At 32.3% G+C, this 15846-nt stretch overlaps 1 protein-coding gene across 1 annotated transcript in view; it reads left to right on the top strand.

Moving 5' to 3' along the window:
* The window catches only part of LOC111614166 (spidroin-1-like), an 18785-nt gene extending 9286 nt beyond the window's left edge, over positions 1-9499 (top strand). The window contains exons 6-8 of the mRNA XM_023355544.1: positions 8112-8611; positions 8730-9120; positions 9175-9499. Coding sequence (XP_023211312.1) covers positions 8112-8611; positions 8730-9120; positions 9175-9296 — 1013 coding nt within the window. The 3' untranslated portion in view covers positions 9297-9499. The remainder of the gene's footprint in view (positions 1-8111; positions 8612-8729; positions 9121-9174) is intronic.
* Positions 9500-15846: the final 6347 nt, after the last annotated feature.

The following is a 15846-nucleotide window of genomic DNA, read 5'->3' as shown; positions in this document are numbered from 1 at the left end:
GTATGAGGAATTTCAGTTAGTAGCGGGAAAATATTACACGCGAGAAGCAAAATAGTATAAAAATTAATTAAATTTTTATTAATAAAATGCCATTAATAGTACTTTACGAGTTAAATCAAAGGTCAGATTTTTAAAGAAGGAAAAACACATACGAGCTAAATGAACACGTACTTAAATCTGTCAGTACCGGTGACCTCTTCATCTCGAAAGGTCAACAGACAGACAAGAAAACAGACGAACGAATATTTCGTCCGTCTGTTTGACTTATGGCATCATAGACAGTTTTGGAAAGAGTTTAAAAATTGGGATAATGCGACCTAGATACTTCCGATTTGGGATAATCTATTTATGCCCTTGAGAAATATCAGTAAAGTAGGGCAGTCCATATGGCAAAGGAAAGTAGAAAAAATAAGAATAAGCATAAGGATCTACGCCTCGGGGTGTTTATTAATTGTAGAAAGCGATTTTCTGATCGAAATTTCGGTAAATTTAAGAGCCTCTCCACCTTCTGCGGTTATTGCCATTATCGAGTATAAATGGCTTTTGACAAACCAGTTTAGGTAATAAAAGAGATAAAGCACGATTCCTTAAGATGGGTAGACGTTAAAGTTTGAAAATAATCCATAAATTGCTGCGTGAATCCACATAAATTGTTCCGTGAATACACGAAAGTATGGAGAGAAAAAATAGAATATTTTTCTTCTTTTAATTTACAATTAGCTGGATAATCACTTCTTAATAAGACAATAGTGAAAGACCATCTGCAGCCTAAAATATTAAAAGACACGCCCGCCCTAAATAAAACTGAAACGATCCTTTCAGACGGTATAAGTGTTTCATACAGTCTCTTCCTGTTTTTAGTTGGTGAGAGAAAGAGAAAGGGTGAAAGTTTGTCCTGGATAATTTGTAGGAAAGTAATTTTGGAGGTGCTTTAGCCTGAAGGATTTCCACGATTTTTCCTTGCGGATATTTTATATCCTTTTTTTAAAACACTTTCTCTCTCAAAGTGGATCATTTCAATCTGCAAGTATGAAGAGAAACGTGAGAATCCAGCGATCGAACCAGATAGGAAATCGTGAACGTGGCATCACCTACACGTTTCGATAATCCAGTTCCGGGTATATCACGTATCTTATTCTTCACACCTTTATTTTTCTTGCTAGAAAAGAATTTATATAAAAATTCCCTTCAGATACGGTTTTGTTTTCGTTTTATAAAATTCCAATGACAATTGTATTCTGTCCTGATTTCCTTTCGCATGACTAATTTATAAGGTTTCTACTATTGTTAATAATTTCTCACGAAGAAGAATCAACTCTAGGTGCATAAAACACGATTTTTTTTTCTCTTAAGATGAAGTCATTCTTGGGGAATATCCGACATTACTTGAATGCAAATTTATTCTTTTCATACATTTACAATGGGAGAAAAATTGGTGGGGTTCTCAAGGTATCCAATTTGCAATATCTTGGAGTATGATCGAAGAAAACTTTATGAGAATCAGACAGAAGCTTCTTCTCTGAATGTCAACTTTTCAACCTGTTCTAGACAACACAATAAATCACATGACTGTTAAAATGTACGAAACGTGATACATGTTAAATCGCTCCATTACTTTGTACGAGATGCCCAGTAACAGATGGTATCAAGATACTACATTGTACAGTTTTTGGACAGAAATAAGGATTTCGCAACTTATCAAATTAAAGGAATCTATTGTTGTGTTGCCATATAAAGATTACCGGTGTTCTAGATTCTTTTTTCTCATTCTTGTACAATTCTGGACGTCCAATTTGCCATAGTCGCCCTTTTAACATTGGTCCTTGAGCCACTCCTCCAGATGTAATCATTTTCTTGACATCTCTATACTTTACATGACGTGTATCAAAAGATTCGTCTAAAGAAGTTCTGAACGTGTACATAATACAATATTTGTATAAATTTGTACGTTACTTTAAGCTTAAGAAATGCCCGAAGGATACGTATGCGTAGAAATGTGAAGGACTGAATAATTTTCTAGCGATCAAAATTTAAAATTTTAAAGAATTAACGCCTTGAAAACATGAAATGTTTCAAAATAATATAATTTTTTGTACGGTTGAATGCCGAATTTAGAAATTGCGTAGTGTAATTATGTATCTTCTCCCTCTTTAGAAACCTTGTGAGATATTATTTAAAGTTTTGGTGGCTTAATATCTAGTTTTAAGAGTTTGTCGAATTGTTTTCGATATTCACGCAAATTCGCTTGAGAAAATAAGAAATACTGTATAATTCTAAGTAAAATATTGTTAAACATGTTCAAGATTCTAAACTGATTATAATTATTATAATATATTGATTAATAATTGTAAAAAGTGACTTTAATATTTTGATAACATTCGGATTACACTGAATATTTCAAAGAAATTCACTTTCGACGTGAACCTATTTTATTAAAATGATTATTTAATTGTATTTAAGTAGAACTGCGATTAAAATTTATTTTTCGCTGAATTTTTTCGTTAGTATAGTAATTACAAGCAGACAATGAAACTAGCTTCACGAAGTGGATAAAGTGTATGCTCTATTTATAATTAATAACCGTAACTGAGGGAAGTTGGTAATGATGTTGACGATACTAAACGCTCATCTATAACACGAAACATTCTGTCGGTGTTAGAAAAGAAGTCACGAAAATCCTCTCAGTAGCTGTAGAAAGTCCATTAATGATTATGACGGATCGAGAAAAGTGTTAGGTGTGAAGTTGACATCGTAGGGTCACCCACGCTAATGTTTGTATATAAGGTGACTTTCGTCTATTTCCTTCATAACCTGTTTTCGTATAAAATGACTTTTATCTCATCCCAGGAAGCTCGGTAGCTTAATATTACTTTCGGTTATGTTCAACGATCACGATATAACGAATCCATCTTTAGAAATTGTATGAGATTCTCTTCCTATTGAATCTATTCTTATAAGTTTTTCCCTATTCTTAAATATTGTGTCATTGTTATTGTTACTGTTGTTTAATGGCTTAATATCTGCCAGTTCTTATAGAGTTAGAAGAGTTTTAAAAATCCCAAAAATTTCATTTTAAAATACAAAATGTTTATAATTTTCAGTAAAATAAGTTCAGATGTGTCGAAGGTTCTAAAAATATTAAAAACTTTATAGTTTATCGAGTATTTATATTGTTATGAGGCCTTGAACACTCTTCCACTCTTCCATTAGGCGTAATAAACCTCCAAAATATTAACTTTAACTATTAAAATATGTTAAATTAAAGTAAAAAATTATATATTTTTCCTCCATTTTCGTAAGAAATATCTCTTAAAGTGGTTCCAATTTAAAAAATAAAAAGGAAATTAATTTACTACAACTCTGACGTCATTAATGAGTTCGATCAATGTGGTGACGTAAGAATTGAGGTTTTTGATAAGAATCTATTGTGATAATGTATAAAAAGAAAGCGTGAACAATACTAAGACAGATAAATCGATAAAAAATTAAGACAATTTTCAAGTTAATCCAATTTGAAAATAAAGAAAAAATATCGTTTGATTAGGAAGAAAATGATAATAGAATAGTAAATTACAAGTCAGGAAAGAATAAAGTTAATGGGCATAGAGTTGTAAGGTCACTGTTCAACTAGATAGGTATCTATGTTTAGTCTACGATTCTAAGGGTCGATGATCCATGGATCTTTACTGGAATATTGATGTCGCCATTCTGAGCCACTCGAGCCATAAAGGTGACTCGTCTTCTATATTTAAGTATCTCGACATCTGTTTCGGTCCACGAGGATTTTTTTCATGGGGATTTTCTTTTTATGTTTACGATATCAATTTTCCACGAAAAATTGTAAACAGAGCTGAACTTTATAGATTTTTATCTCTTTTTATTCCGAAGAAAATAATGCAAACAATCCATAATTTCACAAACAAAACAAATATGTATATGCATATATGGGTCGAATTGATGTAATCGTATCATGAAGCGAAAATTAAGGTTCCATCTGACACTTAGTACTGAATTGTAAACTGTGAGAGTTTCAACAAAAACCTCGTAGGTTGTCAGATCAGGTCAGTCAGATAGGGACAATTTCAAGGCAGATTATCAGTCGTGCTGTCGTTCCTCCCATATTTTGTCGTGACTCGCTTGTCTGTCTAGCATGCTTTGTGTAAGTGTCATCGGTTCTTATTAAATTGCAACGAGAAATTAATCAAAATAAGACGAAAGAATTATGTGATGATGCTAAGAAATGCGTTTTTAACCTTATTTTCTTGGTGAATGTCTGAGAAAATGAAGTTGCACACGCTTTCTACGCATGATTTATTTGCGATTTTTTTTTTATGATTTTTATTTTTTTTTCTTAACTGTTTAACCCATTTTAGACTCAATTCACATAATAAAAATTTCTTTTTTTATTATTAAATTTTATCATTCCAAGGTGCGGTTTATATTTAAAAACTCAGAAAAAGATGCAAAAAATTTGATAAAGAAAATTGTACAAAATTTTCTAAAAATTCCCATAATTTTTAATTAAAAATAGTTAAATTTTTATTATTTTGCATATTTTTTGAAATAAATAGTTAATTAATAAAGAAAAAATATATAATATGTTTATAAAAATCTTTAAAAGTATTCTATAAGTTAAAATTAACATCAATTCATTGCTTTATTTAATTATACAAACATTAAACTTTTAAATATAGTGAAAACCTCTGGACAAAGGACACTGACGAGAATATAAGAAATGGCTGTTGTTCGGAGGTAGACGGAGTTCAGGGTTTCAATTTAACAGAACTTTTTTTAATAAAAATTATGTTAGAATTTAAGCTTTTAAATATATTTAAATATACATTTTTAGAAGATTTATATTTACATAAAAAGCACGAGAAAAAAAATAAACTTTTTCTTTACTTCGTCATAAAATTTAATAAAAATTTTGGATTGAAAAAAGTTCCGTTAATTTTCGAAATTTATTCGTTAATCGAGAATTTGAAATTTGAAATTGATACGTTTAACCGAAATTAAATTTAAAATTTTGAAAATTTAAATTTGTATGTGAGTGAGTTACAAGTATATAGAATAGAAAGTAAGATGTATAACAAAAAAAGAAGCTTTAACAAAGCTTAATATGCCGAAGAAGAAAGTATCATAGACTTAATATCACGATCAAGTATAGTAAAGAACCCAAATGGGTGTTAGAAACAATAGAAAATAGCAATCTAGGAACAAAAGGTTTTAGCTTTCAAGAGGGGGACTTTTTACGATAAGAAAAATTGTATATAATATTTCAATCTGTCCATTATGATGAGCAAAGCAGACAAACAGTAAAATGACAGAACGAACAATAGAATAGAGGAGAATCTTTCTCTTCAGTTGTCAGAATGAAAAAACCCGAGACAATTCTGTACCCGTTTGCTCAGTTTAAAATAACAGATTCACTAATTTGTCAATCATTAAAAAATTTTGTAAATATGTCAACGATTCGTGTCATAATACAAAACTCCATTCTTTCTTCTTCTCATCAGCATCCTTAATGATCTCAATTCTTTTACTATTCATCTTGTTCTTGTTGACATAACACAAAAATGCATTTTTTAAGGAATAATATATGAAGTTGTCTATCCAATATAGATATTTTACCGTGTACAACTGGATAGAAAGTTGTTGTATGCCTTTTTTCGATCCGATCGATACACGTATAGTTATTGTAACAACAATAGAAAAGCCAGGAACAATGCTATTATCTGCTATTAGCTTCGAGAAAATGTCCAGATGCTTAGATCAATGACCTGTACGTTAAAGAATACAAACGATTTCTTCGTCTGTGCAATGTAAGGGTATCTGTACGTTTAAATCTTTAGGTAAAGGTCCAGGTCAAGTCCAAATTGACGAAAATTTTCTTTTCAAACTAGAAATTCAAGACGGTTAAACGGGGTGTTCCTAGAAATTTAGTCTTTAACCACTTGATTATAGAAGTGGTTTGGGGTTTTCATTAGTGCATAACTTTTCTTCCTTTTTGTGCTTTTGTAACTTTACTACTCAAGCATCCACTCATCGAAATTCTATAGAATTATTTCTACGACTTGACCTTTAAGAAAGATCTAAAGACAACGTGAATAAAATTAAAACTTTCGTTTAAAAACAATGAAAAAAATCTATTTTTGTCTTGTACAGATGAGATAAAACTGGGGCCTTAGATATATTCTCAAGGTTAAATCCACAGATCTGGATAAATTTATTGGTCATTCCCCTTAAACATCGTTTTTAAAGTATCTTTCTGAGCCTCTCCTATCTGTAAAATGCGCTGCAAGAATGTCTAAAACTAGATATTACCTATTTCTAGTGCTTAATAAAGCTATGGCGTTTGTTATATATAATTTTAAACATTAAGATAATGTGTAAGAATCGTTTTAAAGTTATAAAAATAATCTAAATAGAGCAATTTTCATTAAAAATTATATATAAATATCTAATAGAGTAATTATGTGGAGAGAGGGCACAACAAGGTCAGAAAATGGTGATGCAAATCTCACGCCCTTCTTATAATGCAGTGCCACGACGATTTATAAGTTTATTGATAAATTACAAGTAGAAAAAATGGGATTATAGATGAAGACAATCGTAAGTGCTTCTTCTTCAGTTCCGTCAGTACACGTCCTAGATTCCTTTGATGGTAGTAATGTGTCGACTTATGGTGAAGTTGGTTGTTTATGACAATCAGATTGCATCTCGAATAAACTTAATCGCTTAACTAGAAAAGATTCACTTTCTTTGTCTACGATTCAGTAATGTGTAACTGGAATGCCCATTTTTCTGACCCAGTAGAGGACATTTGCTTGATCCTTTGTTACCGTACGAAGGTTCATAGAGTCATTAGTAATCGATGATGTTAAGAGTTATCTGTTCAATAATATAATAAAAAATTTGACCTTAATTGTTCTATTTTGGTTAAGGAAAATGGAAAGGAACAAAATCGATTCATATATGTCCTAAATTTTTGATTTATTCATCAAAAATATTTTGAATTAAATACATCTCAAGGTTGAGGAAAATAAAAACATGTTGACTTTTACAAGAGCTACAAAAGAATTGACTTGAATTATTTCAAAGTTTTGTTTGAATTCTTTTTTAAAAATAGATTTAAACATTTTTTATATAAATTATTTTTAAAACAATTTATACATTAGTCTTCTTTAAGTAATTTAAGAGAGAAATGCATCCGGATCTAATTATGTCCTTAACTGTATATGATTGGAGTGGATGAGGAAAAAGGGAAGAGATGTAAAAGCGAATTTTGTTATAACTGGTTTCGAGTATTTTTCTTTTATTTTGTTTTTGTTTTTCAATAAATAAAACGTTTTGCAATTTGTAGTGCAAAACGGGTCATATCGTCAGTTAGTAATATCAACAATAATCGTTTTCAATGAGAGATCGCCTCTATACCCTGAAGCGTTATAATTTTTTCAAAATTTCACAATCGCCGCTGTAAACGATGAATTGGAAAAAAATGTGGTCCTAATATTCAATTCTTATAGCGTGATATCAGAGAAAAACGAATTACGATTTGTCACGGTTAATGTCGTCACGAATACTTCATCACGATGCCGTCTAAGACTTCAGGAACGTCCAGCCTATCAGAAGAAAGTGCATCCTTTTTTCCATTTCTAAGACCTAGTTTTAGTTCAGGAAGGAAAAAATTATCATCCTATCCTTGAGGTTGATACCGGTGGCCTAAAGTGAACGTGCTGCTGACGTCACGGCTCATCCTCCCTGATTGAAACCCCCCTGTTGGCACGATTTCCTCAGGACACCAGGTTCGCCACGCTGCAGGCTAAAGTGAAAAGATGACACCATTGGAGAGATCTGGCCTCTTACTGGCCACCTCTGGTATATATAGTGGGTCCGATCACTTCGGACACATCACTCGTTTCAAACCTTACTGTAGAAAATGTTAAAGGTAAGTAAATGCTCCAGTTGCAAAATATATTCAGTCTATGAAAAATATTCTTCGAGTTTTAAAAATTTTTCCACGGGTGTTTCTTACTTCGAAATTTTGTTTTTGGAATAGTTTTGTTCATAATAACAATCTTTAGTTTTATTTTTTTTTAAATATTTTTCAGGTATTCGCTGTTATCGTTCTCCTCGTCCTCCCTACTTGGATCGATGCAGGTGGACCCGGTGGAGGAGGGGGATACGGAGGCGAGGGGGATACGGAGGGGGAAAAGGCGGTTACGGAGGAGGAGGACACAGTGGTGGCCACGGCGGTTATGGAGGAGGGGGATACGGAGGCGGTAGAGGAGGTGGAGGCTTTGGTGGTGGTGGTGGCCCAGGTGGCTATTCTGGAGGTGGTAAAAGAGGCGGAGGCGGAGGAGGTGGTGCCGGAGGATATGGTGGTGGAGGAAGAGGAAGCTTTGGTGGCCAGGGAGGTTACAGTGGTGGCGGACAAGCCACTGGATTCGGTGGCGGACAAGGAGGTTACGGTGGAGGAGGAAGAGGTGGCGGCGGCGGTGGAGCTGGAGGATACGGAGGAGGTGGTAGAGGCGGTGGTGCCGGAGGATACGGAGGCGGAGGAGCTGGAGGATTCGGAGGTGGTGGTGCTGGAGGATACGGAGGTGGTGGTGCTGGAGGATATGGAGGAGGAAGAGGCGGAGGTGACGATGTAAGTTTATTATTTTCGCAATCATATAAGTGACGATTTCTTTAGTATCCTTTAGAATCTTAAATATTTTTAATTTCAGTTTCCACCCCAACCTTACCAGTTCGGTTACGACGTTAAAGATGAATTTGGAAATACTCATTACCGTCAAGAACAAGGCGATGAATCCGGAGCCGTTAAAGGATCATATGGCTACACTGATGCAAATGGTGTCTACAGGCATGTTGAATACCGTGCAGATGCTAATGGTTTTACGGCAACAGTGAAAACTAACGAACCAGGAGTGGGAGATAAAAGCCCAGCAGATGCTACATTTATTGTCGAGCCACCTCCAGCAGGAATCCAAGATAAATATTCAGGTGGAGGAGCAGGCGGATATGGAGGAGCAGGATCCGGAGCTGGTGGCTACGGAGGTGGTGGAGCTGGAGGTTACGGTGGCGGTGGAGCCGGAGGACGTGGAGGTGGAGCAGGCGGTTACGGTGGTGGAGGAGCCGGAGGACGTGGAGGTGGTGGCTACGGAGGAGGAGGATTCGGTGGCGGTGGTGCCGGAGGTCAAGGTGGATACGGCGGTGGAGGATTCGGAGGTGGTGGTGCCGGTGGCTACAAAGGTGGCTTCGGAGGAGGAAGTGGAAAGAAATCCAGCTACTAACAAAAATTCGGATTGTGATAAAGACTTTATAGGACGTCGCTTCATCAAGTCAAGAGAACAAAGTTCCAAAAGTTGCTTGCGGTGTTCTGAAGTAAGGGGAATATTCTGTCAACGCACAGGTCGTTAATTTGGTTTGTCATCAACTTTAGTTTTGCCACTTTTTCGTGTATTTTACTGTAGATGCGACAGCTTTACGACGTTTTCATTGTAACATCAATTTTCGTATACGGTATATAATCGCTATGTACGATATATACAGTATATATATATTATATTATATATATATATAAATATATGTTTGTGTATTCTATTTTAATTATAAATAAAGCATATTAAATCTTCTTTATATATGATTTTTCATTTCGTCCAAATGCACGCTACAAATTTTAACCATTTATTTCTCTTGAAAACGAAAATTAATTATGTAACGCACATCATTATAATAACCAATTATGCAAATTTTAATTACTATAATTTCATTTTTTCAAAAACTAAAATTCATAACGAGAAATTTTATAGAAGATAATATATCATCTTTCTAGCAATATTAATTTTTAATATAAAGTTTTATCGTGATAAAATGCGGTTAAATAAATTAAATTCTTAAAAGAACATTGGTAAATAAATGAATATTTTTTTATTAACTCGGTTCAAGTCATAAATCATGCAGAAAATATGCACGATGTCTTTTTTACGGCATCCATTTTCTGTAATAAATTAAAATGGATGATAAATGTGACAATAGAAATAAAAAAAAAAACAATATCACAGTTTAACTTTCATCAGTTTTGTAGGTAAATCAGATAATTAAAATTTTTCAAATTTTATCGATAAAATAGGTTAAATAATCTTGTTAATGCACGTATAATCGACTTTACGACATAAAGGTTCGTAAACGCCTTTGATTTGGGTGGTGTTAAATATATTTTTTCTTCCCTAATCTCATAAAAAAAAACCTCTCTAAATATTAAACTATAACTTTATTCACTATCAATGCAAGGTATCGAGTAGATAGGAAGAGGCTACTAATAGATAAATTAAGCTTCTTATAAATATTTCATACGCCATCTTCGTTTGAGAATAGATAGTATGATATTTATAACTGGTGATAACCTGTTTCGGAACATTTCAGTTATTTATATCTAAAGTAATAGGAAAATATTTCGTGTGTACTCAAAATAAATTGATGAATACTTCCACTGAAAATTGTTTTCGTAATTTAATAAACACGTTTTAAATCTTAATTTTAAATAAGAAAAATGATAGCTTTCTTGTAAATGTTTGAACGTTTTTATATTTTAAATTTATTTTTAATTAAAGAATAATGTTAATATAAATTTAATTTAATTTCTATACAGGAAAATTACTTTTTTGTGGTTTTAATAATTTTTACGGTACATCACTACGTACAGTTTTATTAAATAGCCTACAATACAGTAGAAACGTTAGAAGCACAGAACTCAAGCCGAACTTGACTTGAAAACTTAAACTGTAATGTATACGTGTAAAAAAGTGAGGCCTTAAGTTATGGACTCACAACGCGAGGCCCTAAACTGCAGCTTAATTAACTTATATGCAAATGACAGAGGTACACATTAAAAGCACAGCAGGAGATACTACTACATTCATATAATTAATAGAAGCTGTATACATACACAAAAAAATTATAACTAATCTAAATTACTAATAAAATTTTAATGTAATGTACTGTATATTGAAAGAAATATTGCTAAAAATTCAAAGAAAATGATCGATTAGATTAATGGTGGAGCGATTATTTTTCTTTTTCAGGCCTGCAAATTAAAATTTTAAAGTGGGTTTTTGAACTCGGAGATAAGTTTCTACAGATTGAGATAACCAAAATTGCTACTACTTTCGTCATTATCTTTTACTATAGTATCTCTTAATGCGTCTATTAGATTTGAAGGAAAAGCATTTTGTTTTATTTTATCTCGTTTTTTGGATAACTCTTGAGTTATTTCTCATCTAATCAACAATTAAGAAAATATTTTTCATTTTTCTAAATATTTCTCCATTTACATAACTTTTTAATCATAAAAAAACGTGAAATATATAGGTTGATAACGTAGGCGTTGTATGGAGTGTGAATACTTGATTTTGTGAGTGAAAATATTTTTTTTATTAATTAATAAAATTTTAGAAAAATTCTTTATAATTTGCATCGAAAGTAGCACTTGCAGATTGTAAGATAACGAGTTAACATTGAAATTTCTCATGTTTTTCTAATGGTAACTAATCAAACTAGATAAGCTCAGCTTCTGTCAGGTTTTAATCCCTTTTGTGCCTATTGTATCGAAATCAATTTTGAGATCTAACCAAATTACAATATGAGGATTTTTTGTGAATACATGCGTTGGCCATATGTCCTTGTCCCCTGAGGGAAGATTAAGACGGGGGTTCTACGACGACCTCACTAATTCGATCTGGATTTTTCAACCAGTTATGGGCGTTACCGTCTTGTGAATTGTCAATTCTTTTCTCACATGGATTGAATTTTAAAAGATCGCTGTCGGATTTACTATATAAACTGGACAATTCTTCCATATCGACATCACATTCTCACTTCATCCATCAACTAACAATGTTTGCTAAGGTAAGCAATCTAAGCATTATAAAATCAAGCTATGTATTACTATTTAATAATTGTTTATAAAAATGTTCTTTCAGATAACTTTCGTATGCCTTTGTGTTGCTTTGGCTTTGGCCGGACCACCACCACCATTTTACGACAGAGGATATTACGGACCAGAGAAAGCTTTCCGTGTAAGTAATTTATATGACCTTATGATTCGTTATGTGCCTTACAGGCAATAACATAAGGAAGATGGATCTATAAGCAATTTTATGGCTGCGTAAATAGACAAGGTGGTTTTAGAAGCTACCTTGTTATTCATCTCTCCTCCTCCCTTTCCTTATGAGCCATTTGCATCATTGCTTACCAGCGTGTATTGCATACTGAGTGATATTTTTTGTTTTAGTATGCGCCCAGACCGTACGATTTCGGATACGAAACCAAGGACGAATTTGGCGCCACCCAAAACCGACAGGAAAGCAGTGATGGTGTAGGAGTCAAGGGATCTTACGGATACACTGATCCATTCGGTATCTTCAGACAAGTCGACTACATCGCTGACGAATTCGGTTTCCGTGCTAAAGTCAGAACCAACGAACCAGGAACCGCCAACCAAGANGTCAATGCTCTAAAACAATTCTAGAATGTGGATGTACGAAAAATCATCTGAACTTTATATAGTTACTAATGAATAGTTCTATTAATGCTTATAATAGTTCAAGTTCCGTCGTACCGAAGCAGTAATGCCAATTTTCATTATTATTTAAATTACTTTTGATCCATTCGGTATCTTCAGACAAGTCGACTACATCGCTGACGAATTCGGTTTCCGTGCTAAAGTCAGAACCAACGAACCAGGAACCGCCAACCAAGACCCAGCTGATGTTTTGGTAGATGCCGATCCAGTTCCAGGACCAGTTGGACCCGTCAAGAAGGTCGTACCAGCTCTCCCACCTCTCGGACCTCCAGTCCGCGGACCCCCCGTTGTCAAAACCATTGTTAAAGATTACTACTAAAGATGATTTCTGAAACTGATTTCGATACAAACGGAACTTAAATAATGTAAATTTCTCGATTATTTACGTTATTTTTGTTCCTTCTCAATACGGTTGTGGATTCTGTCACTGTATTTATTTATTAAATTATTTATTGTATGTATTGTACGTTTCGTTAAAAATAAATTGTTTATAAAGAAAGCTATCGATGTGGATCAATTAATCGGTGCGATAGAAAATTTATTTAATATGAATTTTTTAAAATTCAAAACTTGTTTGCAGGATTGATAAAAACAAAAATCAGTTCTTGTTTTAATTACTAGAACGAAAGCATTTAAGGCGATTGTTGAAAGTCATTGATGAAGTAATCTGTGTCATAAAAAATAAAAAGTAACGTGAACTACATGTTACTGATTATGATCTCATGTTCAATACCCACTTCATTATCATATTTTAATTTTATTCTATGGTATTTTCCCTTCGTCTTCGTTGAAAAAAATAAGAATAAACTTTTATTATTTGCTTTTTACAAAATATTACATTAAAAACTCAAAAAATTGTAATTTTATTAAGAGAATACAATTTAAAAATTCAAAATATGTGTTATAGTTAAAGTTTTAAAACTAAATTTAAATTTTAAATAAATGTTTTTCACATTTAATCTGAATACAACAAGAAATTCTGTGAATTACACATTTAAAAATATAATTAATTAAATGAAATTATGTTATATTTTTCCAACTTGATTTTTTATATGGCACAGATAAAGTCAAGCTGATAACATGAATACTGATAATATGAATAAAATTAACAGCAGAATGACATTTTTTCATACATGTTATCCAGTAATTGGTTTGATAATGCAGTGTACAGTACATTATTTCAATAAAACTAATTACTGTTAATAAATTCAGTAGGCACTCAATATAGTGAACTCTCAAAGGATTAAATCATTCACTATATCGAGTGACACTATATCAAAATTCCAGTATATAAAATTAAAGTTATTTATTTATTGATTTTTTTAATTATGTTGTATTTATGAAAGTTAAAGCTTTGTTTCAACAAATGTTTAAGTCCGAATAATGTACGCTATTACGTCAATTTGACGTTATTTTTACAGCTTTCTTATGAGAAAGTGCGGTATTGTCTGCTTTTCTAACGCTTTATATTCAAAATATTTAACATAAGAAGCTAAAATTGCATGGGTGGACATGAAAGGGTAAGCTGTTTGCACGTGCTTTAAATAAAGTGTCAGATAATTAAGTAACGCCAACGTGCAACATAAAACTTCCTAAAATATTCTGTATTCATTAATATCAATTAATGCCATATAAATAATAGTCAAACCTTCAATAAAGACTACCTTCCAACAACGGCTACTTCTAAACAGTGGCCAATTTTCAGGAATTTAAAAAATAATTATCCTCTATGCAACGGCCATTTCCGAATTTTTATGTTCCAAGATTGGTCTTTGTTCAGAGATTTGATTGTAATTTATTTAATTTCCATGGTAATAAAAAGTAAATAAATTTTTATTATAAGTTTTACTATTTTTAGTATTTATAAGTATTTTTCATATTTTTATTGTTTTAATGTTAAATTCTATACTTACACTAAAATATATTTTACTCAAAAGGTCAATAGTTGAAGGCCTTAAAAATGTTTCATTTAATTTTAACGGGTTTAAGATATCGTTTTTAACTAAAATACTTTATCACACATTTTTAAACATTAAATATAAAGCAAGTAAAGAAAAACAGTTTTAAATATGTACAAGAAACATTGATTTTGATTTAAATAAATAAATAAAATTTATCATAAGACAAAACGGAGAGGTATGTAAATGAAAAATCGAGTTTTACGACAAAAAAGTTGAAGATTCACAGCTACAGGCTTTACAGAATGTTAAGGTTAACACCTATAATTCCTAATTCCTTGAGAGAGAGAAGGGGAAACGTTTCCTTCATAAAGCTTATAATTATATAGAAACTTCTTTCATTTTTTACTCCGCTTTGTGGGTAGTAATAGGGCCTTTTAATCATACTTATCGTGGATTCGGCCAACCTCACAATGAGGTGGGACGGGCTCGACATATCCGGGATAGATCACCCCAAAGAATTTCTAGAGTTTTTCGAACGTTCGAATTCGATCCTGGATCCCCAAAACTTTGTTCGTTCGACGTCATCAAGGACGTCGAAACAGCGAAGTTAGGGATTTTTCCCCACGTCTGGAGAAAACTTAGGGGAGTGTGTCACTGTAAATTTATGTAATTTTTACTTACATAAATTTACAGTGACTTACTACAAAAACAAATGAAAAAAAGGGGCATAACAGAGCCTTCTCTTTCCCGGTCCTCATAAAAGCTCTCGACAGTCCTGGCCATCATTATAAAATCTATAATTTTAAAGTATTGATATTTTTATATAAAACTATTTAATTTTATTACTACATAAAACTACTTTTGTTAATATATTCAATGTAATTTTCTAAAGATGTAGGATATATAATAGACTTATTCAATAATTTCATTATTAAAACGAGAAATAAACGAATACAATTGCTTAAAAAATACTATTATAGTAATAATCAGAGCAGCTCTATGACCAAAAAATTCACGTACGAACATTTTAAAACATATAAATTGACTTATTGTTGAATATGATGAATAATATTTTTTATAATAACTTTGTTGATAAGTCTAGTTACGGGGTCGCCCACATCTGGACACAAGGGGGCATGGTTTCTGATAGTAAATTTTCTATGACATAGCTTGACTTATGAACTATAGACCTAGATTTTCTTATTTATTTATAATTGGATTATATGAAAGAATGGAAAAATACCTTATACATCAACTCTGTCCTCTGTTGGTGGCAACTGAAACTAATTATTTTCACCCTCTACTTGCAATTTCCTCAATTTTAAATTTGCAAAAGAAAAAAATGTATCATTTATATTC

This window comes from Centruroides sculpturatus, unplaced genomic scaffold (assembly GCF_000671375.1).
Source record: "Centruroides sculpturatus isolate CEXI.00-Female unplaced genomic scaffold, Cexi_2.0 scaffold2129, whole genome shotgun sequence".
Taxonomy (NCBI): Eukaryota; Metazoa; Arthropoda; class Arachnida; order Scorpiones; family Buthidae; genus Centruroides; species Centruroides sculpturatus.
Note: the sequence above shows the minus strand (reverse complement) of the source record. Positions and strands in the feature narration are given on the sequence as shown.